The 24680-nt window shown below is 41.8% G+C and overlaps 1 protein-coding gene across 6 annotated transcripts in view; it reads left to right on the top strand.

Moving 5' to 3' along the window:
• The window catches only part of LOC117430557 (protein CASP-like), a 171568-nt gene that overhangs the window by 137925 nt on the left and 8963 nt on the right, over positions 1–24680 (top strand). For 4 of the 6 annotated variants that reach the window (XM_059000861.1, XM_059000860.1, XM_059000859.1 and 1 more), the window contains 4 exons: positions 5154–5423; positions 8612–8800; positions 12132–12399; positions 13224–24605. The exons of 1 other annotated variant lie outside the window; for it this stretch is intronic. In XM_059000861.1, the coding sequence (XP_058856844.1) occupies positions 5154–5423; positions 8612–8800; positions 12132–12399; positions 13224–13707 (1211 nt within the window). In that variant the 3' untranslated portion in view covers positions 13708–24605. Of the gene's footprint in view, positions 1–5153; positions 5424–8611; positions 8801–12131; positions 12400–13223; positions 24606–24680 lie in introns of those variants that run through there. One more of the 6 variants, XM_059000862.1, reaches the window with a different exon arrangement.

Below are 24680 nucleotides of genomic sequence, written 5' to 3'. Positions count from 1 at the left end.
TGTAGCTGGGTCTGTTGAGCTGGAGACGGGATGAAAGAAAGGCAGGCTGTATTTGGGAAGGAGCACTGCGAGCTAGGCCTGTGCAGCAGGAGAGGTAAGGACAGGACTAATGAAGGAGGCTGAGTGCTCCTATGCAAATGCACACAGTGGAGTAGGGAGCAGGGGGCTGGGTGAGCGTGGGGCCTCCCTGGGGCCTCTCGGAGATGTTGTAATCAATTACCCCATCATAACGCTGATGTATGATAATTACTGAGCTCTCCTCCCGAGACAGCGCAGCATTTGGCCGCAACGCTCTTCTCTCGCGCTCCACTGCCTGATTAATATGCAAATAATCGGCTGATTACATGATGAATGCTGAAAAGGAGCCGGCCCATAACGCGAGCAGCGGAGCAGGAGCATGATGAATTGCTTTTACTGCCTGTCCTACATTAAGTACCCTTTCTCTGTAATTTTTATCACAAATTAGGCAAAGCAATATATATAGATTATGGGGATGTCTTTTTTTTTTTTAAGGATTTGAATTAATGGCTTTTAAAATCTGTAGCTTAAAAAAAGCTTGTCTTCATGCCTAATCCAGTCTGGCAAGAATTTAAAAGGACATTATGTTCTTGTGATGGGTTTAATTCGCTGCTCTTAATAGATAGCTGTGCTAACAATTCAAGTGCCTTTTAAAAGGATACCATGGATGAGGAAACTGGGAGCTGGCCAAATGTGTTTTAAATAAAAAGTAGGCAGGATTTGAATGGTTTTGATGCATTATCTCATTTGTTGTAATGAATAGCGTGGTTTCCATTCATTCGGTAAACAGGGAACACATTGGGCTGGTTTCAGCGACATTTATTTGTTTCTGTGTTAGTTTGGTGTTGGTGAGATTTTTCTGTTTTCTACCGATTGTTGCTTTGAGGGGGTCTGCTGGCTGGCACAGCAAACTTGTTCACTTTTATATATGTTTTTTTATATTCTTGGCAGGATAAATGGATCTCACTAACTAAGATGTTGTGATTAAATAAACCAAAACAGTTCTAGCTTCCTTAGGTCTTGACGTAAGTGAAAACCGCTCCAGGTAGTTTGTTAAAAGTGTGACGAGACTTCCTGCCCCCTCATCTGTCTGCTTTCATTGTTTGTCTTGAATGCCAGCAGTAGCGGGCGAGATCTAAGGTATTGTGCCCCAAGGTAACCAGAGCATTCCTTCAACAAAAACACACACAAAAAAAGAGGTCGATCTTAGTTTTCCTATTCAGCAGTGTTTTTCTTAGAATAATCACATGAGGGAATAGAAGAATATTTCTGTTCTGTAAAGTAAAGGTAGCGTGCTGTACGGTTTTTTAACCCACAAACGCGTTCCCCTGCTTTCTGACACTGTTCCAGTATGTTAGCCTGTACTGAGCATGTGAGTAGGATTGACCATGAATAAAATGCAGAGCCAGGGGAAGGGATTCGATCCACAGCACTTCAGTGGAAGCATCTGGACCGTGCTGTTGTCAGCTGGCTTGGAAAGCACTTTGTAATTGAATTCCTATGGGGAGGATTTCCCATAAGGGTTGGTGCTGCCCAGAAGCTTTGAAACTAGGCTTTTAACTCATTTGGGATCTCTTTGGGGTAACAGATTTACAGTTTGCTTTTTAAACACCAGAAAATGAATCGGTGCTTTCTCAGTGTGGAAATCCACAAACTTGTGTAACGCTCGTGTGTTGTTCCTCTTAGACTCTTTTAAAAAATTACCTTATTGACATTTAAAGTAGCTCAACACATCGTACAGAATGCAGTTAGTATATTCGTTTAGATGTTTAATAAGTACTGTTCTGAATCAGATTATATCTGTCAACTGTATTGTAATCAGTGCACTTCTTGTTGCATAAAATGGTGCAAGTGTCTGAGATTCACACAATGAAACACATGTTGCATCAACACTGTATTGTATAAAAGAATAAAGGGAAAAAGTCATTCATAGGGGTAATTCATCTTTAAACAAATATAGAGCAGTATTTTTCAGAAACTAACGTACAGTAGTGATGACTTCAATACAGGATGGATGGATACTACTGCAGTATATTTTTAGCTCCCAGTATAACCATCAGCGTTCGTGGTTTTTTTTTTTCCCCAAGCGGTTGTGTTGTGGGTGGTTGGCAGGCACGGTGTCAGAGGGCAACCTGTCATTTCAGCTCCAGCCCTCGCGCCTCTCGCCACGCCGGCAGTAAAAATGTCACCAAGCGGAAATCCCTCCTGCCGCAGATGCAAACTGACTGGCCCCCTCCCAGCTGTTTCGATTAACACAGCGGGAGATGATCGCAAGTGACAGCAGCCCGGACTGCTCACTTGCAAGCTGCAGCCAGCCTGCGTACAGAGAGGTGAAGCACAGAGAGAGAGGTTCCTCAGGACTACAGTGCACCCTGCAAGGCTGAGCAAACAAACACAGGGCCCTTGGAAGAGGACAGCGTTGAAAGACAATTCATTTGTGAAATGAGTGTCTACATTTAGACGGGCGCCTTTCCCCTCTGCTAGTGAGAGTAATAGAGACATGCCTCAATCCTGTGCTGTGGATTCAAATCCAGCCTTAGCAAATATGCTATTTTAATTTGTAAATATAATCATTGATATGTATTCTATTATATGTACAGTAAAAGCTGCATCTCCCTGATACAAGTCAAGGTAAAGATCTTGATAGTAGGCACTTGGTTGGCAGGAGCTTCCTTACCCAAGACTGGGGTATCTCCAAGGTAATGAGTAGTTTATGTGGTCCATTCTGAAGATTTTCAACCCCAACTTCCCTCAAGGAATTTTACCAATATGACATTTTATGTTGGGAAAATCACATCTCCTGTGTTAAACTGGCAATGAATTGATGTATTGTACTGTTCATTTTTACTGTACATAACTGGTGATCACAAATACATGTTGGACTCATGTACAGTCTGATCTTTTTATAGTTTTATAAGTGTAGTTGCATACTGTTGGGCCGCATTGAATTTGAGTCTGGACTAGGGTCCTCTGCTTCTTTTTATTCAATTGGATTAAGCAGTCGCTGGGGATCCCATTCTAGCAGCATCGAGCAGCCCCTCCCCCAGCCGACAGCCTGACCTTGCTGCAGGTTAAAGGACGCGGCTCCCCGGCTCACCACACAGCAGTTTGTGTCGTCCCTGACAGGGCAGTCTGAGCAAGATGGATGGCCTGCCAGAGCTCTCCTTTGCTGGGCTGGCCCAGTCTCTCACCATGGGCCGCATTCGCAAGCAACAGGGCAGCCTGCACCAAGACTGCAGTACCTCGGCAGTCATCCATACAGCTCATTCACTTACGGAGGTGGTGATGCATCTGTGTGCATGTGAAAATGTGTAGATTAATGCGCCTACCTGAACCGTGGAAGATGCATTGCTTGTTTGAGACGGTGTGTTTCTTTTCTTTATCTCTTGTGTAGGTCAGTGTGTTCTATGTATAGCTCTGACTGTGTCTGTGTCTCTCCATCTACGTAACCACTTGACTCTTAGGGGGCCGAGCTAAAGCACCACTTTATTTAATTGGGAAATCATTGGTAACTTTTTTTAAATGCATTGATCACTTTGCAGTTTAATGTAAACTGAACTTACACTGTATAACAACCTACAATGTGATCAGATATTTGAATTTATCATTTTGATCATCAATTGTTATTTTCTGTGTCCTTTAAAAATGAAGGGATGTTCTTAGGGGAGGGGGGGGTGTCTTGTTTCTTATGGGGGAGCAATAGCCCTCGTGTGTTTAAACCCTGTATACATACCTATATAGAGCCGTGCATCAGTAAGTCTATGTGACAGAATAATCTGACTAGATAATCTTCCCCTTTTCAATAAAAGGCCAAAAGTTTAGTAAGACAGCCCACAATGGTACTGCCAATGTGAGCTATTTACTACCAAGGCAGTATGACTGATTGGGATCCTTGTTCTTCATTTGACCCCCGAAAACAGGTTTCTGCAGTTCTTCAAAGACTTGTACAGTATTTAATGTACAGTAATACCGGTCTCCATTGTACAGTCACCTCTCCAGTTCTAGCTGTCGGAGATACAGCTCTGTGCAGAGACCTGTGCTTCCCCACGCTGTGTCACAAGCTTGCCTCTTGGGGATTATCCATGACGATTAAACACTCAATAGTACAGAATTTAGAAACATAATAAATTCAGTGACAAATGTTTTGACTGAGTGTCTTCAGAGCGATGTGATTCTCATTGAATTTATTGAGCTTCTTTTGGCTCCCATGTTGCTTGCTTGTGTCTACTGTTGAGACATTTTCCAAGCAAAATAACTGCACAGCTACACATGTTCGCTATTAAAGTAATCTCTGTAGGAAGCAACACAATTCCAATATATTTTGTAGCAAATTCAATCCTAGCAAGTTGATGTAATGGATTAAAATGTCTATTAAGAACAATAAAAGGACAAAATACAGCAATAAACTGGTTAATAAACGATTCAGACCTTACAATAAAGAACTGCCAGCGAGGCCAGGGAGATTCTCATTAGGTGACAATGTGAAGCTCAATGAAATATAACCATAGACACACCAGACTGCATAGGAGCTGTGCAAATAAGTGACTGTCCGGCTTCTCTGATGGGGGCAGTTTGGCAGAGAGCTCATGGTCACTCTGTGCTGACAATCCAGGGACTTCCGATCTTGTCAAGTGTATAGATATATACCTGGGCAGTATCAGTGGTCATTGATGAAGACATTAGCTGAAACATTATAATACTGGACCTCTCATTGCCTGAATGTTTGAAACTGTCCCTAATGATACGGAATGGTCATCTACCCCCAAACACTGAGTGAAAACAGAACAGTTACATTCAGCTTCAGATTAACAATATCAGTACACCACTTTTATAAGGCAATATAATTCTGCTCTTGGGGGGGGGGGGCAAGCCAAGTGAAGTGTTTCTTTAATTAATTGGTAAATCAAGTGTACCTTAGTTGTATTTTTTTAAATGTATTGATCTCCAATTCACAATAAAAACAAAACTTAAATACAGTTGAATCCCCTAGAATGTGATCAAATACCCTACAATTAAGAATAAAATGTCATATTCTCTGTCCTTTAAAACTTGAAAGGCTTTGTGTTGTGGGACAGTTCCAGTAATCAGTATTGAATTCCCCCTCTGACGCTAGTCCCTTGTCTGCTTTTTTCCAGAGAGCACTCCCAAGACATCAGCGAGCTGCAGCCCAGCCCCTGAGTCTCCCCTGAGCTCGGGAGGGGAGTCCATGAAGAGCCTTGGAGAGCCGGCCGCCCAGCCCGCTGCCCCGGAGCCCAGCGAGCCATCCGAGTCCCAGCCTGGCACGCCACTGCCCCCCCCTGGACACTCCGGACTTGGCATCCAGGAGATGGTGGCCATGTCCCCAGAGCTGGACACCTACGTCATCACCAAGAAGGTCAAAGAGGTGCTGACCGACAACAACCTAGGTGAGTGCCCTCCTCCAGCTCTGTGTATCTCACCTGCTCTTTCAACAACCTGGGTGAGTGCACTCCTCCAGCTCTGTGTATCTCACCTGCTCTTTCAACAACCTGGGTGAGTGCACTCCTCCAGCTCTGTGTATCTCACCTGCTCTTTCAACAACCTGGGTGAGTGCACTCCTCCACAGAAAAGAGAGTTCATTGTATCCACTTTTATTCTGAAGTGCACAGTTGCTACCTCGAGTGTTTGTTGTATGCACGGTGAGGCATGCATTCTTGTATATAATATGTATTGATGTGGATTAAAAAAGATTAAGCAAGTACCAACAAACATTATGAGGTTGATTTTTTTTAAGTGGCTATGTCCTGTTGGTTCGAAACACAACATAAGTATTACATCGAGTCTGTGATAATGAAATACATACAATAGTTAACAAGGCACTTCACTGCAAAATTCCAGGTCCATTATCACCTAGTAATGTAATCCACACATCTGTGGTTCACTATAATTAAACCTTTACTGTCTGCTGGCTCCCAGTGCACTGACATTTCCCTTTAGCCTTTTTTGGATGCGGCTCAAGATTGGAAGTGCAGGCAGGTTTATCAGAGGGAGGAGAAGTCATTCCCTTGCTTTTTCCTCATGTGGTTGACGATTTGCCACCCAGAATTCCTGATGACACAGGCTAGGCTGTGGCGCTTTTGTTTCCGTCCCTCTTCGATAAGCTGAAAGGTACGCAGAGTCTTTAGGCAGTATCAGCAGTGTTGGCTGTTTGAATGCAGTGTACGTTTAGTTTAATAAGTGGAGTGTATTATTGGTATTGGAGATCGGGTGCAGTTTGGGCAAGAGGACCATGAAACGAGGCACTGTGCAAAATGATTTCTGTTACAATAAGAGACACCCGACACACAACATATTAACTATTATAAGTCACAAAAAAACAAGAGTGTACTCTAAAACTACTATTAAACATAAAAGGTGTGTTTATTTAACTTTAGAATTCGGTCTTGCGCTCTGTGCACTGCATGGCATCTCCGCACAAGATAAGATGTACTGGAATTTTGATCCTTAACAGTGATTGGCTTATTTACAGTCGAAACGTTTGCCATTGAATTTATGAATTTAGGTTTCTGTTAGTATTTCTGAAAGTGATTTATAAGACCTCTCAATACATTAGAAGACAGTGTGCCTAGCTGTGTTTGAAAGAGTTTATTTTAAAAGAAACGACAGTATTCCGAGGGGGAGGCGTGTGTTTCTTTGTTGCTGTTTTGTTGGTCTGGCAGCCACAGGGGGTCTTGGTTGCTTGATTCTTCTCGCTCGTGTTTCTTACTAACCCAGCCCCCCCCCCTGCTGTGTGCTTAGCAGCCCAGACACAAGAAGAGACTCTGCTTCAAAAGCAGGGGGCTTGGTGAGGGCTGACCCCGAACACTCTCAGTGGAACAGAGCTGTGTTTTTCCACTGTGTAAATACACTCGCCTCTTCTTTTATAAACCCTGACTGCACATGGTTTTGGAATAGGCCTGGTTGGTATTTCTGTATGTAAAAGGATCGCTGTAAGAAAAGTGAAGTGGCTGATGTGATCTTTAGGGAATGCTTCCAGAGCTTCTCTAATGTAATCTCTTGTTGTGACATCAGAGATGACATTGTTTAAAGAAATGGATTTCACACCAATGATGGTATCGGGTCATTCCAGACCAAGTGGACCCAATTGCTGGGAGGTGTTCTCTTCTTTGGGGTTGACTATAAGAGACACCCATTTCAGGGCAAGTGTTGTGTGCCTACAATTACAATGCTACATTGTTCAATTACAATTAGTTACAGTTATGCTGCAGTAATTACAGGTGTACTTATAATTACACTAAAAACAGCAACAACTCCACACATTAACATGTTTACTCTATATAAATAACCAGCAATAATCACAGGTGCAATTACACAAACATACTAGATTTCTCCAACAAATGGGCTCATCCAAAAGTGGAATGATTGAATGACAAATAAATGAGTGAACTGTAATCGATCAGTGATATTGTGATTACAATTACATAGGTGTGCAGAGGTGCAATTACAATTACATTAGAATTGCTATGAAGTACGAATTGCACTTGGCCCCAGGTCTGCGGTTCAGTATGTGTGTGTTTAATTTGTACTGGTTGTGGGATCCTCCAGTTAAACTAGTAGCATGCTGGAGTAAGGCCATGCAGATATGTTGAACTGCCGATACAAACCGATTGTAACAAGAACTTCAAAAGAGCTCAGGGTGGGGTCTTGTATCAGATTGTGTAGTTTAGTCTGTGAATCACAACACTGCCATCCTGTGGTTTAAAGTGGTTATGCCAATATTTTGTTTGCACTGTATGGTGTCTCTAACGGGACAAACTGTTACTGCATTTTTTTTTTATACAGCAGGCATTGCTGTCTTGGCTACCTTCTGATCTGGTTTAGAAACTATTAATGGTGATCATTTTTTTCTTCAAATAGGTTTTGTCTGGGCTTGGATATAATTATTACAAATTATTACCTTCCTGAGGAATACCTGTTTAAGCGGACGGGTAAAGCTAACACTATAGTTCACTTCTTTCCTAGGCTGCAGGTAATAGGACCCTGCAGGAGCCATTTCCTTGCTTTTTATGCTGCAGTTAGGAATCAAAGGCTGGTATTCAATTAAATAATACAGCAGCCACAGTATTTACCTATTCTGTGGCCATGTGTGTTTTAAAATGTCTTGCCATGCTTGCTGATACAGCTGCGTATGTGGGTGTCCACCTATGAAGTTTAATTGAATCTCACCATAGAAATGGGAAATAACACAGAACATAAAGCACCGCTGTGTATTTTGATTGAATCGACCTGTAGGTTGGATCCTATTGCCTGCGATGCTAGAAATGAACACAGAGGACAGTACACCTGATCAAAGTGAAACGAAAGTCTAGGAAAGGCTTGTGACAGCGTAGGCCTTTGTTAAAGCCTACATGTTTGTCCACTACACTCCTATACCTCAGAAGTGATGAGTGTATGAGTTGTGGACAACAGCCTTGTTTATTACACCACAAAGCCAGCCTTGCAACCCATCCCACTGCTGCGTTGGCACAGTCACTCCCTGCGGCCTGCAAAGCACTCTCGACCCCTTTGAGCTGCAAAGTGTTTGGGCACAACAAAGGGTTAACACCCCCTATGCTTTTGTGCTTGTGTTCTGCAGGGCAGCGGCTGTTTGGGGAGACCATCCTAGGCCTGACCCAGGGCTCTGTCTCGGACCTCCTGGCCCGACCCAAGCCCTGGCACAAGTTGAGCTTGAAGGGGAGGGAGCCCTTTGTGCGCATGCAACTCTGGCTAAGCGACCCGCACAACGTGGAGAAGCTCATGGACATGAAGCGCATGGAGAAGAAAGGTAACCCGCTCCCACCCCCTCCCTGCACTGCCCGCGCAGACAGCCCCCTGCCCATCGTCCCACCCACTGAGGGGGGGCCACTGCCTCCACACTCAGTACAGTGACACTGCTCAGGAACTCCTGCACAGGTTTCCTAATGTGTGTTACCTTTCTGTCAATCATGTTGCTGTGCATCACTGTCCAGTTGTGCCTGCCTGTCTGTGTCCGTATGTCTCTCTGTCCATCCGTCTGCCTGATGCAGTAACTGGAAATGAATTGGGGGGGGGGGGGAGTTTTTTTGAACCCCATTACTTGTCTCAGTCAAATGTTTTAACACTCAGGGTCTGAAGCAGGTAATAGTTATTTTAGTGGGGAACTCAGTCTATTTAACTCTCCATAGATTTGGAGTAATACGGTACAAGTTATACTTTTGTTGTCCAGCTCATTCAATTGAAGAATATTCCAATATTTTAGATTTCAATTTTGAAAGAATATATAAACATGAAAAACTTGTTCCAGGACTAAACAATCCTGTAGATTCTTGCATCTGCAGCTCTTACCTGACGCACTGTGGCCGACATCAGATTTACTTCTAAAGCAGCCAGGTTTGTGTTCCTAACTCAGTACAAGAGTTCATCCAGATTGGAGTATTCGTTCTGCTCCTTTGAAAAACTAGGAATTGGAATTGGTATTTTAGATGATGATTTTTCAGCTTCATTTGAAGCCAAGTTAATTGACTAACAATGACTTCAATTGAAGTAATTTGTTGCCACTGTGAGAAGCTCATTTTAACAGAATACTGCTAATTGCAATTTTGATCAATGATGTGTTGGAATTGATTTAAAAATTGAATTGGAATTGAAAAACAGGAATTGATTCTGTTTTATGAAATACAGAGTGCGGAGGATAGATGGAAAGCAACATTTGAATATACTGTGACTCCCTTTAGATTGATGTAGTTACAAACCTGTTAATACCAATTGATTGAGTGGATTGGAATGTGACAGCTTCCAGTGCTTGATTAATATCTGAAATCCCTATATAAATAAGGCTCCTCATCTTCATACTGTATCTAGAATATTTTAACAAGTATTCCGTGTGATACCAGTATTGGCAGTCAGTCACCACTGCAGAACCCCATTCTTTTTAAAAGGGTAGAATTAAGAACAAATGTTCTGCCCAGTCATAGTCATACTTTGTTAGTCAATGGATATTATTTGATGTATCACTAGGATGTATTGCTTAATTTAATCGTTGGTATGTATGGACTGTTCTATCCAGGGGATACGAAGATATTTTGGCATCATGGGTTACTATATATTCTCTATTTAATCATTGGACTCCATTGGGATACGTTTGTTGGACGAATGGCTATACACAAGCGTGTAGATCAAGTCTGCTGTCAAGAAAATCAATTGAAATTACTCACGTCCACTTCCAACTCACTGAGAAAATGCACCTGTGCAACTCCAGGTGGTAAAGCTGTGACAAGTTTAGGGAGTGATGATGTTTTGATTAAAAGTGAGAAGAGCGCCATCTGCTGGCAGGCAGAAGAAACACTGTTTTAAATGTAAAGGTGTTGTGCTCAGTGGCATGCTGTGCAGAGGGCATGCAGATGATACATTGAACTTGATTGGCCTGGTTAAGGAATATGAAATAAAGAACCTCAGTATGGGCCTACTCTTTGAGGGGTTTTGATTCTAATGGGAATTAAATAGGTTCCCCATAATAAAAGCAGAGCAAATTGTAATAAAGCACAGTGAAAACATGGTAAAGCATAGGGAAGTATTGTAAATCCTAGAGAGATATGGTAAACTCTGGTAAATGCATAGTATAACCAAGGAAACATATGGGGGAAAACTGCAGAATTACCAGCACTACACGTTTGCTACCATCTCTGACCAGTACTCTTCATTGCAAGAATTTCACTTTGTATTCTGAATTGTAATAAGATACAGTAAAACCTGCCAAGGGACGACCACTCATAGGAGTAAGCAAAAGTGGTCGCTTGTAAGAGGTGGTAGCTCTTCAAAGGTCAGATATAAAATGGACACTTTTACGATGTACAGAAAGGCTACTGTTGTTACTGATGGTTCCTGTAAAATGTTAATCGTGGGCTTCAACACTAGGCATCCCACTACACTGTCTTAGTTTTTTTTGTATTAACTTTACATACAGTATACAGTACTGTATTTAAAATCTCTCGTGGGTTTATTAACATTTATGTTCCTCAAAAGAAGAGGAAATGCAGTACTAACGCAAGCGATTATTTTCTACACTGTGAAGTTATACAATCCTTATCAAAAAGACCAAAATGTTCTCGAAAAAAATGAGTGTCGTTTCAGTCTAAAGTACCTTGACTCATAATCGGCAAGGATTTCTGCCTTCAGTCGGAACAGGTTTTGGATTTTGTTTTTCCAAACTGTTTGGCAGCTGGTACCAGCTTCTATAGTGATGTTGTTCAACACGTTGCTCCAGGGTAAGAAATACTTTGGGTTTGCTTTTTTATTTTTCGCATCCATGTTGACTTCTTTTAGCTTTAAACTGTAACTTACAGTAGTGTAGACCTTTCGTTTCAACACGTTCACATCTTCCTTTCAAGTTCCCGTTTGTTCAAGTTCCGGTTCGGGTTCATGTTGAGCATGAAGCCGTATAAAGCAGAAACGGTAACGAGCAAAAGAAAAAATCTTTTGCTGGAAACTTCAAAGAAACTGACTGATAAGCGGAGATCAGTTGATCCTACAGGTTTGTTTTTATGGATGGGAGTAAAATGTGGTCGCTGGTCACAGTTATAGGAGCGAGACGTTCCGTGTCCTCTGCACGTAGTCACTCGTGACAGGCGGTCTCTTCAGAGGTGGTCGCTAAGGCAGGTTTTACTGTACAAGAGTCTATAAGAGGGACATTTTGCATGCAAAATGGCCAGAAGACCACACAAGTTTTACAGTGGAAGTTGTGTGTTAATGGAACTACCATAGGGTATATTTGCAGAAACTTGTCTATTGTCACATTCTTGTAATTTGCATGTGTCGGCTTTGTAGGCTCACATCTCATAATGCTAAATGCAGTGAAAACTGAAGTTGTTGAAAGATGGCGTTGTAATTGAAAAAATGAATGCAAATTAAGAAAAAACTCCTTAAAATGAGCAAAGAGGCCTACATAGGATTTAATGGCATGAGACGAGTTCTGCAAATATACCCACTTAAGGTGAAACAACTGAATATTTCATTTTTTTCTGCCACAAAATTACTGTCTTACAGATCCTTGCCCTTTTGACTTTCTTTTCATGTCTTTAAACTTCAGTACATTTTTCTATTGTATTGTAACTCAGTATCGGCCCCTTGTGTCTCCACAGCATACATGAAGCGGCGCCACAGCTCTGTGAGTGACAGTCAGCCAGGTGACAGCAACCTGGGTGGCCTGGACTACAGCCAGGGGGCCAGTCCCCAGCATCAGCAGCACCACCTCAAGAAGCCCCGTGTGGTCCTGGCACCAGAGGAGAAGGAGGCCCTGAAACGAGCCTACCAGCAGAAACCATACCCCTCCCCTAAAACCATTGAGGAGCTCGCGAGCCAGCTCAACCTCAAGACCAGCACCGTCATCAACTGGTTCCACAACTACAGGTGAGCAGGGACTCTGTAGAGCGTTAGCACCCTAACTCACACTGCCAGTCTCGGAGCTGGAACTCTGTAGAGCGTTAGCACCCTAACTCACACTGCCAGTCTCGGAGCTGGAACTCTGTAGAGCGTTAGCACCCTAACTCACACTGCCAGTCTCGGAGCTGGAACTCTGTAGAGCGTCTCGGAGCTGGAACTCTGTAGAGCGTTAGCTCTCTAACTCACACTGCCAGTCTCGGAGCTGGAACTCTGTAGAGCGTTAGCACCCTAACCCACACTGCCAGTCTCGGAGCTGGGATCCACATACCTGCTTCAAGTGTGGAAGTGTGATGGCAGGATTGCTTTCACCCAAGATGAATTGCAATAAAAGTCTAGCCAACTAAACAGCAAGGTGCTTGTGAGGATGTCATTGAGCCGAGACACTTACAGAAGTTCAGTCACTGTGCACACTGGTGATGCACCACACCAGAGGCTCTCAAGCTGGAGTTTGCAGAAAGGATTCAGGGTGTCACAACACATCCACATCAAGTCTGATTTTAGTGTAATACATTTTTATGTTAAAACCCTATGTAGAGATATATCAGTAATACATTAGTACGTGGGTCGAAGCAGACATAAATTGACATATTCATTGACATTTCTTATTCTATAGGGTGAGAAAAGTAAGTGTACCACATGAGATATGGTGCATTGATGTGGTAAAGTTACTTTCTAATCACCCTGTATAATATTCTGTACATGCTGTTGCTATGCATCCACCTTTTGGTTATGTGTAAATTTGAATTAGACGTCTGTTACTCACATGCTTGTTTTGTCATTGCTGTGTGCAGGTCCCGGATCCGCAGGGAGCTGTTTATTGAGGAGATCCAGGCTGGCAATCAGGCAGCAGGAGTTGAGAGCGGTTCTCCCTCAGCGCAGGGGTGCAAGGTGGGGGGAGAGGGGGACAGCTGCGACGGCACCGAGTCCGACGGCACAGTGGAGGGCCGGCCAGGGGGCTCCCTCGGTCCGGAGGAGTACGGGGGAGCTTCAGAGGGGGAGGGGGCCGACCCCAGGGAGGAGGGGGGTCCCGAGACCCCTGCACGCTCCCCCACCTCCCAGGACGCCACTACCTCAACCTCCAGCGCGCCAGGCACCAGCGGCCACAAGGGCGGCGCCATCCAGAGCGTATTCAGCTTCCCCGACGCAGCGCCAGCCACCGCAAGGAATCCTAGGGACAGCAGCCTGCGAAAGAAGAAAGCAGCCAACCTGAACAACATCATCCACCGCTTGGAGAAAGCAGCCAGCCGCGAGGAACCGTCCGAGTGGGAGTTCTGAAGCTCGCTAGGGTTGTTAGCATTTTTTTTTGTTGCCGCAGCCCAGCAAACAAGAGAAGAAAAGCAAAGGGTCATTTTGGATTCCTGGGGAGGATTCTACTTGGACCTCTTCTGGTTTTATTCGCAAAAGCACTTATTAAAGCCCTGCTGGCCACAGGGCCCATACACCATAGGCCAATGGTGCAAAAAATATATATATAAGAAGAAACAAAAAGAAAAGGAGAACCAGAGACTTAAAGGAGCATTAAAACCCAGGAGTCTGAGCAGTTTCAAAAGGACGAAAACTGTAAACTTTTTTTTCTTTTTTTTTTTCAGAGGTGTTTAACCCTCTCAAAGTGTTTTTAATACCGTCTCCAGAGTGAATTATTTTCACGCTGTCAAGCTGAATAACTGTTACAACTTTTGCCTTGTGTGTGTGTGTGTGTGTGTGTGTGTGCGTGCGTGCGTGCGTGTGTGTGTGTGGGTGTAATTTGGATCCTTTTTTTGTGCTCGGATGTCAAGCACGGAAAACTAAAGAAGACAATTCCAGAGCAAGTCCCGAGCATTAAATACCGAATGGGAGGGGCGTGGAACAGGAGTCTCTACACCCCCCGCCACCTCCTTCCTCTTTTGATTTTTGTTTTTCCTGAAGCAGCCATCTGATGGCTCCGGAGTTCCATCACACTATAACGACTTTAGAGAAAAAAACATAAATAAGAACAGGAACAAAAAAAAAAGAAAAAAATACATTTTATAGCTGTTCGGTTGCCACTAAGAGATTGCACAGTCTGCCGACTCTAAACACACTAGTTTGGATTCCTAGATTTTTTTTTTTGGGGGGGGGGGGTTGCTGTTTTCAACTTTGAAAGGAAAATAAGATGACACATTTAATTTCACTTATTTTTTAACAAAAAAAATATATCAAAAAAGGTCATGTCATGAAAAAAAAAAAAAACTTGTGGTAGCTGATCTAGTGTTTTTTTTTTTCTTGTGGAGTAGAGTTCTTGAGTAGTGAACATTTTGTTTCATAGCTTTAACTGACTTCTAGGTCTTTTGAGGGCCTGTAAGGGGTTTGTTTAATACACTCCATTTTAGGCCAAAATCAGGAAATATGGCGTAAAAACAAACAAAAGAAGATTAGCGTCTACGTATTTTTTAAACAAAAGAACCTGTTTTTTAACCTCTAACCACGCTGTTCAGACCTCATACCCGGGTGGTGTGGGGCACAGGTTTAAAAGTGCTGCTGTGGGGGCTTGTTTTTAGGCTTGTGTGTGCGTCACAGAAAAATATAGCGATTCCAAAATGCCGGAGCCGCACAGGTCACCAGCCTCACAGACTGACCTGCAAAATGTCCCAAAATGACCTGCGAGCAATGCTGCGAGCAAGACACAGCCGCAGACATTACACACGTATATGTAGCATTTATAAATGTGTATGTATGTGTGTGTGTGTTCTTTACACACTCCAGCACAAAGAGGTGGAATGGTTCATCTGTGTCGTTGGTCTAACCCTTTAATTCAGTCCCATTGTTCCACTCAAAGATGTTCAAAAGGAGTACCTATTTTTAAATACCCATTGGTTTCCAAATATGCTTTCTGATATTGTGGACAGTGTAACAGTCATACATTTTACCCAAAGAAAGCTCCTCCTTTGCCACACTCCACGCTGCGATACCAGAGGATAGTATTGCAGTCCAAACATAGCAAAACTTACCTTAGGGCTTATTACTTTGCCAAATAAATACTGCTACGACTTAACAGACACATAGAATCTGTGAGGTTGGAGGCAGAAGTGCGTCTTCCAGGTTATTTATTTTTCCCGATTGTCAGTGTAAAATGATCAAGAATCATCCAATTGCGTTTCTTATAGAAGCTGCTGTTCAGATGGAGCACTTGCGAGTTTTGAAAACAAAATAGCATGTTAGCCACCGTGCTACAGAGAAGCATTCGTTAAGCTCACAACTAAACTGAGTGCAAATGCACTTAGTGCTGTGATACACTGCTGTGCACCTGTGACGTGTAATACGATGAAATGGTCAATAATGATAAAGGACAAACCTTCAATGATAACGTGGTTGAATACGTCTCCCATAGATTCATCATTAAAGAGTCACTGTGTGGAATACAGTACAAGTTATGTTCATATTGTATCATTTTCCCGATACACAATGAACTGTTTCACCTCTACTGCGTGGCAAAGGGACCCCAGTCTATCAGGACAAATATTATCTAAATCACTTCTCAGTATCTATTCTAATATCTGCACAAACGAACACACACGACATGCCTGCCCCTCTTAAACACAAGCCTTGAGTACGCCAGTGCCCACGCCCTCCCTATTGTCTATATGTACGTGTGAGTGTTGGGTGTGTGCTAGCGTGCATTTGCACACGCGTGCGTGCGAGTGCGTGAGATTTTATAAGTCTGTGGGTGTTTTGTACGTACCTGCGCACACACCGAGTGCACAACTGCCACCCTTACTTTCTAATAAGCTGTGTTTATCAATGTATGGCTTCTACAGTGTAGCTGATTTTTAGGTTTCTTTTATCGCCATATCTTTAAGACTTCTTACAGTAGATGATTTCAGTATATTAGGATTTTATTTTCGTTCTTTTGTTTTCCGCTTATTTATAGGTGCTGTATTTTTATTTGATGTCCATTTTTTGTGTTTGTTAGGAAGGGATTAAAAGGGGGCAAGTTACTTTTTTTAGACTGATAGACTGCCGGCAGTATTGGATAATATTTACAAGATGTCGTTGTCATACATGTATATTAATGAACTCTGAAGATTATTTTGACTGTGTCATTTATATTGTTTTAAGAGAAAAGTAAGTAAGCAACCGGTGATGATAACATTATATGGTGCATTCATAACTCGATATGATTTAATAATGTTACAGTTTTTTGTGTTTTTTTTCTAGTGTAATATTTCAAGAAGACACCAAACAAAATGTATCCGTTCAGGAATCCGCTGCAGGTTTCTTTCACTGTTAGAAGATGACGTAACCTTTTTTCCTTGCATGACATGTATCTTTTTCAGTAATTGTATTCTCTCTCACACTAGTCTTGCAGCAACAGAAAAGCACTTAGCAACTGGGTTATTCAAGTGTTCTTAAGCTAATGAAAAATACTCATTGAAGTAACAGAAAAGGAGCAGGGATAGGAGACAAGTGAATTCAAACTGCTTCAGGAGGCTTAAACTTTGTAGAACAGCACAAAGCCAGCGGCCGCTTCTGACTATATTTAACTAAGGGTGCAACGATACACCCAAGACACAGTACAATATGCAGGTCACAGTACAAAACCTAGCACAATGCATGTGATGTTGGGCTAATTGTGCATGCTGTGTAATAAGCTAAAAATGTTTATTAACAAGCGTTATTTTGTTAAAGACATTGTTGGAGCACGGCAGTGTTTTGGTGGACTACAAGTGCTGACTGGAGTGGAAGGGCTTGTGTTTTGCAGTGCTACCTTCTATCGTGTTAGGGTCTTGAGGTCAAAGTAAATATACAGGGCCAGTTAGGTTTTATAATAACAGTAGTCGGTGGTAGCATGGCAAAGTGTATGTATTGGGGTGCAACCCTTTACAACACTAAAATCAGCATGTAGTCTATATTTAGGGAAAGAACTTCTCAGCACTTAAAAGTTCATTAAATTGATGGATTCTGTACAGCATTAAAGATGGAAGCAGTTAGCAAGGATGTGTCAAGGTGGCAGATGGGGTGCTTTGCCAGTCCCGAAGTAGTTCCAAAGTGGTAGGTAGTACTCAGATAGAAATCTTATACTTGTGGTCAGGGTTTGCACTGGCTTTGTCCAAAACTGTGTAGAATTTTGTTTCTTTTATTTTTTATGGAGTATTAGATTTGAGTTGCTTTTTAAACACTGTGTGGGTCGCAAGCAGAAAAGGCTTCAGTCGGTATTCGTTATAAAATATATACAGCGTTATCACAGAACCTGGAAAACATGACCTGATTACAGTCGTGCAAGATGCAAACGTGTTCATATTGTAACCATAATCCCATAAGACTAAAAGCATGCACAAAAGTACAGGAAGATGAAGGTGTGTCCCAGTCCACCTTGCTGTCAAATGACAAGTAGAACATGTGAAAGCCAGAATTTGGGCAACACATTTAAATTGAGGCACAATAATAATCTCAAAAGAGTAGTCCCAACGTACAAGGATCAGTCTTCTCTGATCCTTCAGCACAAGCGTTACCTAAACCCATGTGAATATCCCAGCAAAAAAGGGTTGCCTTAAATTCCAATGTACAGCACATAAAAAGCACAAGCAGGGTACCAGGGCCCCAGTAATACTCTATTTAAGAGTTGTGGAAATGTACCACTCCATTCATAAAGCACACAAATGTGTTCACAGGAAAATCTCTGAAGCTTCAGTTACCAATTAGGCTGAATGGAAAATCTCTTGAATATACTGTAAAACATTCAATAATTGTGTGTTTATTATAAATCTGCTAAATATACATGCCTCACCTCACAGGGTGATTTGCAATCACCCCCATAAACCACTAGATTGACCCCCTAGTCTAACCAGCATCATGTTAGCATAGAAACTGAACTAAGCACTTAAACAGAGACTTAAACAGCTCTGTGAACCTGGGAAACCGACACCCATGGCATAGCATTGCTGCTGTGTGGCAGGAACAGCAGGGGGCACTGCAGTGACTCTGTGGAAAGTATGCCTTTACATATGGTTACAAACCTAGCACACCCTCAGATACCGCCACAGCGCTGCTGAAAGAGAGAGAGGGAGAGTAAGCAGGAACTCTGGGGCGCAATGCCTTTAAACATGTGGTTCCAAACCCCAGCACTCTCTAGAGTCTTGTACTGCGCAGCCAGGGCAATGCAATTACTCTGGCAAGGCAGGTTCGTAAAAACGAAGCCCCCTCCAGAGCTCTGTCTCCCTCTATAGAGCTGTAGCGGGGCAGTGCAGTCACATGAATAGGATGCCTTTTTATACTTGGTTACAAACCAAAGCTCTCCCAGTGTGTCACCGCAGCAAACCTGGCTGTCCCAGTCCAGCAACTCCGTAGCCATTTTAAACATACAGTACTTACAAACAGCACATCTAATCCACACACTTATTGAACTGAGGACCACTCGTTATTGGATAACGGAGAAAGGTGACAAATCGATACGCTGTAGTTCTTCCCATCATTTTTTAATAACACTTCACAACCAAAGCACAAACAAAGTAGAGCGCTTTTCAGGCCTGCTCGTAAATGTAATGTTTTATACAAGACTATTTTCATAATCAAACCACATTTCACAAACTGCAATGGGAACAGTCCTTTACCTTGTAGCTTTCCAGCTTGCTGGTCTAATTTGCAGCACACCATCTATCTAAGAATGACAAATGAAACGCAAACAGCTTTCTGGGTTTTATAGCACTTAGTTTTCCAGATTTTGTTGCGTTGTTTCATCTCAACACTGGACCTAAAATGTGCACTTCACCATCACAGTGTGTGGATGGAGAAACTTGGTCCATTTAGTGTTGTAACAAATCTGAAGACAAGTTTGATTTAATTACTTAACCAGCTGCCCCAGACACACCATTATATTAAACTCATGAGTTATTTATATTGTCTGTTTGGATGGATTGAATAATGCTTGATATATATGTCACTGATACTGACAAGCATATGAAGTGATTTGTTAAATTAAAACTCTCCTGAGTTACAGTTCTGTGACAATTGTGGATTGAAATTACAAAACATCTAGGAAATAGTAAACATTGGCAATAAAGCAGTGTACATTTTAATTTGAAAATAGGAAATGTGTAATGCTTGAATGAAATTACTAATGAGTTTAAACCAGTTGCACAGCAAAACCTAACAGGAAACAATACAGACTATTGAGACTATCAGTTTAAAGGAGTGCAAATGTTAAAAAACAAGCACTAAGATTACAATGTACATTCTGCCGTAATGTGATTACATTTTCGCTAGGTGGATGTTTTTATCCCTTCCCTTCATAGCATCATTACACCCCAGATATAAGCTAGAAAACGATTGGAAACTATTATATTTCTGACCAGATTTATTTTTATAAGCTACATCACTTTTGTTCTCCAACAGCATTCTCCAGAGCGTCAGTATTCCGTTTTCATAAATAACCTGACCAGTGACTATGCTTAGTGTTTATCCAATAGGTGAACTACTTGTTTCAGTGCAAGGACAGTGAAAACCAATGGACTTACTGGTAACTGAAGCCTTTTCTGTGTCCTCGCCCCTCTGTGTGTGGTTCTTCAAGCATTGGCTGTGATCTGTGTAGGTGCTGAACAGCACACTGCCCTCCCTGCATCTCTTCATTTGCAGTGCATGAGCGATTAACAGAACTTGCGATCTGAAGGAGATTGAAATCTGGCCTAACATGAATCTAAATGAAGTGGCAATAAAATACCTTACAGAATGCTGTGTTCAAACTTTAAGCCTCCCAGACCCTAGATAGGTAGTGATTTTTTTATTTTTTTTTTAAATGAAAGACAAATGAACCCTTCAGTCAGTTGAAGGTGGTCCGTTTCTACTGAAGTAATTTGGTTTGGTTTCAGAAGCCAGCAGCCGTAGCCTTGCAGCAAACTTGCACGATAATTCACTGAACTGTAGTGTGGCGGTTTTAGGGAAATCATAGGGATTAGGAAGGACATTGGGGATTACACTGTAATTTACGTTCTTGACAGAACGAGACTGTGCAAGGGGTGAAGGAGATGGCTACCAGATACACAGCATCATCAGTGCCAGTTTTGAAATGAATGGGAATCCAGCAAGACTGCTTCATTTTCTTGTGCAAATTAGGAGACCCCTCCTTGGCAGTTGCTAGGTGTGTTAAGATGGCAGTGCAGGGCTCCCCCACATGCATTATTAAGCTTTAGTATCTTTGTCTGGCAGAGGTAAGGCAGTACAGGTGTGCTGGCCTTCCATTCTGCATACATGATTATTTCAGAAGTTCGAGGTTCAAAACCTGCCCTTGCTTGCAGTGGATGCATATTATGACGATTCTCTAATCCAGCTGCTTTGATCTTGGGTCTGCTAATGATGGAAACTAGCATTAGCTTGTTAAGAGCGATTCTAACACAGTGTAGGTAGTAAGCAGTCGCCATTGAAAAAGAGATTGTTAAACTGAAAATCAATACCGGAGGTTAGATCTACTCTCGCACCCCATTCAAAACCTCTAAAATCTCAGAATAACCAAGCAGATGTGCTCATTGAAAGCTATTTTATTGGGCTGCTGGAATGCCTAATTGTGGTGTGATGCAATGGTAGTTCACATATATGGTTTTGGAAGCTGCTGTTACTTTGTGAAAGGCTGTAGCGCTAAAAGCTTGTTTTTTTTTTTGTATGAGGAGCCTGCTTCGTGGCTATCAAGGATCTCTGTCTCAGGATCTTTATTCACATAATATATATATAAAGTGTTTACCTGTATCCTCACCTCTATTTGGAAAATGATCCTTGAGTGCCACACGTGGGGGTGGATGTCGGCCGATTTCTGTGATTCCTGTAGAGGTGTTGAGCAGGAATAGACAGCAAGCCCTTGAGTGTCCAAATCCAGGCATTTTCTGGCAAGATCTTTAAAAAAAAAAAAAAATTTAAAAAATGCAAATTGAACTTGTTATTCCTATTGAAAATAGGTTTATAAAATATTTCCAGCAGTAGCTCAAGCGTTTGGTAGCTATAATTGGAGCTGCCCACTCAGAAGGGAAACCGGGAGTTTTGTTTTGTAATCAAAGTAGCAAATGTTCTACGTTATATTTACGAAACATCATTATGTGGTGCGTATGTCTGAAATATTTTTTGTTATAAAAATGACTGAATCATAAACCTTTTTGTATAGTGTTCCATCTTCTTATGTCTTTAGCCTGCTCCCCATTTGAGAACTGCTGAAAAAACTAGGCTGGCCCTTAGCTACTTCAAACAAAAAGCCCCCATTGTGGGCAAATGGTCAAATCCCGATATTCAAGGATGCTACCTAGTGAAATAAAGTAAAATTGCAATAAAGTAAGCAAGGATTCCCTTTATGGGATCATTATTATCATTTGTGACATTATGTTTTAGCTTAAAAAAAAGTTACAATGTACAATTAAAATCATATCAACACAACCACCTCTAGTGAGAACAAACAATGATAATGTATATATTTTTGAGTTGCAGTCGTAGTATTTCAGGTTTTGAACATAGTGTTAATGTCACCTCTGTCTTCACTGTTTGTCTATATCTCTTTGTATCAGATTATATATTTTGTCATTACATGAGGCAGCACTTGAGACATGTGTGTTTTTTATTGTAATTGGTCCCTGTTTGGGATGAGTAATCTTTCCATTGTGTGGTAGATGTTTCTGCCCTCCCCCCATGAATTTCGTATGCCCCCCCTGTGTCCTGGGGGAAAGTTAAGTGACTCAAGCACCCAGGTTGACCATGGCAACACGTTTCCAGATGCTAGCTCAGTGGCAATGCCCTGTTACTATTATGTCCTTGCCTCTTTTTTAGCTTTATTGCCATTGTCACTGCTCCCATTATTCCTGTACTGGTGAACTTTTTAATGTATTTTTAATGTATTGTTAGTTTTGGGGTTACACACACCCATGTAGGTTTAACACTGAAGCCAGGAGCACATTTTCCTGTTGGATTCCTTTTCTACAGGTATGACAGCCTGCCTGCTCTGTGCTTTCCATGTATTCCCTTACCGGTTACAATATTTTAAAAGCATGTTTGTACAGAGCAGTGACAATATATTGGTCCTCGTTGTTTTAGGATTTGATAATACAGAACCCCAGTTAATTCGCGGTTAGGCCATGTTGACAGTAAATTCTACATGTGCTGTACTCAATATTTCAGATAGCAAAATGATGCGTGAGCACAGTAGAGCTAATGAGAGGTATGACAATGAACTTTAAAACATATACAAGGTCGAGTTGTCCATTGTGCTATGAAATATGTATCACAAGCTTGTGTGCATTTCTAGAAACTCGTTTCTGGGTTAGAAAACTATTTCAGCTGCAGAAAAAGGGTGGTAGTTTTACAATAGCTGTCACGACAAATTAAGGGGGCTATGAAAAAGTTTTTTGCAAGACATCTAGCAACTTAAATGTAGAACGTTGCTGCCACATACTGAGCACATTGGCACAGCCCTGCACAATGACACAGGCACGTTGGCTGTATGTAGAATTGATGCAGATTAAAAGCTTAGCAATAAACGTTTTGCTCTTAATGCATTTCCTCAAACCTCCTGGAGGTGGATGGCGACTGTTATTCCTTCTAATTTTGTCGCCCCCCTCCCCCCCCCACACACACACACACTCACTCCACTGTTGACAGACATCTGTTACAGTAAAGACCCTGTCCAGGACTGTTGTACTGGTAACCCTTCCACAGACTTGTGTACAGACATGCTTATTAGAACTACAGTTCCCATGGAGCCTTGCTGCCGCTCTGACTTTCTGTAAGGCAGCACACCAGGGATTCTCCACTGCCTGTCTCAGAAATTGATATGAGAATGATTGGGCTACCCCAAAATTCAGGATATAGGAACCATTTAGTGTCTGATTGACCCAACTCTCCCAAATTTTTTACCTAATAGTTTTTATAAGCTCTTCCCCTCTTGGTGTCTTACAGTTTCAGCTGAGTGTGCGTGTGTGTATATCTGCGTCGAGGAGTCGAATGGTGTCTCAACAATAGCGTTACTGCCTACTGACCCAAGTAAAAACTACCTTGGGGTTTATCATTTAGTGTTTAATGTTCTGGATGGATTCCCTTCTGCCTCCTCGTCGCAGTATATTTGGCCATATCCTGCTTTGTGGAGGTTCTGTAGAGATTTTCATTCACAATTTGTAACTAGCTAACTGACTCGCCGCCAATTTACTGGCTCTTACGTCGTATCACTTTACTACTACCAGATTTATAAGCCGTTTTTCTAGAAGAATATTTTTCAGCTCATATCCATAAACAGGGACACTACTTTTATCAATTGAACAGGCCATGTTCATGCTTAAATAGAGGTCTCCAACCTGCCATCCTAGCCCCTCGATGCCTGTTGTAATGCATGCATCTTTTTAAGTGGCAGCTGTGTTTTGAGGTGGAATGTCACACTAAATCCGTGATACAATAAATATAATGTTACACATTGTGGTCCAGATAGACTACTGTAAATTTCAATGAGTAGAACATGAATTAATACCATAAAAATATCCTACTTGTTTGTCATGCGCTAGTCAATGTCTAGGTGTGTTCCTGATTAACTGATACACATCATCTGCAAGCAGTTTGGGGGTTAGTAATACTCCGATGTCTTCAATAGCTTTAAGATATTCTTGCCAGTAACCAGGAGACACTTGTTTTAGCAGGAGTTGCTGCAATTTGGTTGCCAAGTTGGAGGCCTCTGCCATTCTAGGGTTAAACAATTTTGTGCAATTTTCCTTTATTTTTCATTTTATTTTCACTACCAAACTTCACATTGAAGTTTCTACCCTGCTGTAAATGGAACCCAGTTGACCAATGTCTTTCTTTGTGAAAGTAGCACTTGGGCTGCCCCTGTGTTTCCTTGTGGCTCACCTTCTGAAACGTCTTGTGTTTTTCTTTATATTTAAAAAATATATAAATATATTATAAATATATAAGAGGCTGCATGATTGGTGGCACTGGGAGGTCACTCCCTCAGCAAGATAGCGTTGGTTTTCTCTGTCACCTGTCCCATTCTGAACATTTGAGTTTTTTATTTTAGTTCTACCATGTCAGTCTGTTCTCAGCACTGTAAGACAGTCCCTATACAATATGGAGAAGCAATATCACTGTATGAAACTCACACAATGTATTATTATTATTATTATTATTATTATTATTATTATTATTATTATTATTCACTAGCACCCTAGGTGTGATAATTGAAGTAAATATCTTTTATACAAACACAACCTGGCGTGCCGTGTGTTCATTTATTTATTTGAAAACCCCAGCAAACATTTTATTTCGTTATTTCTTTTTACAAG

Source organism: Acipenser ruthenus, chromosome 26 (assembly GCF_902713425.1).
Source record: "Acipenser ruthenus chromosome 26, fAciRut3.2 maternal haplotype, whole genome shotgun sequence".
In the NCBI taxonomy this organism is placed as follows: Eukaryota; Metazoa; Chordata; class Actinopteri; order Acipenseriformes; family Acipenseridae; genus Acipenser; species Acipenser ruthenus.
The sequence above is the reverse complement of the archived record's forward strand: the minus strand, read 5'-3'. Positions and strand labels throughout refer to the sequence as shown.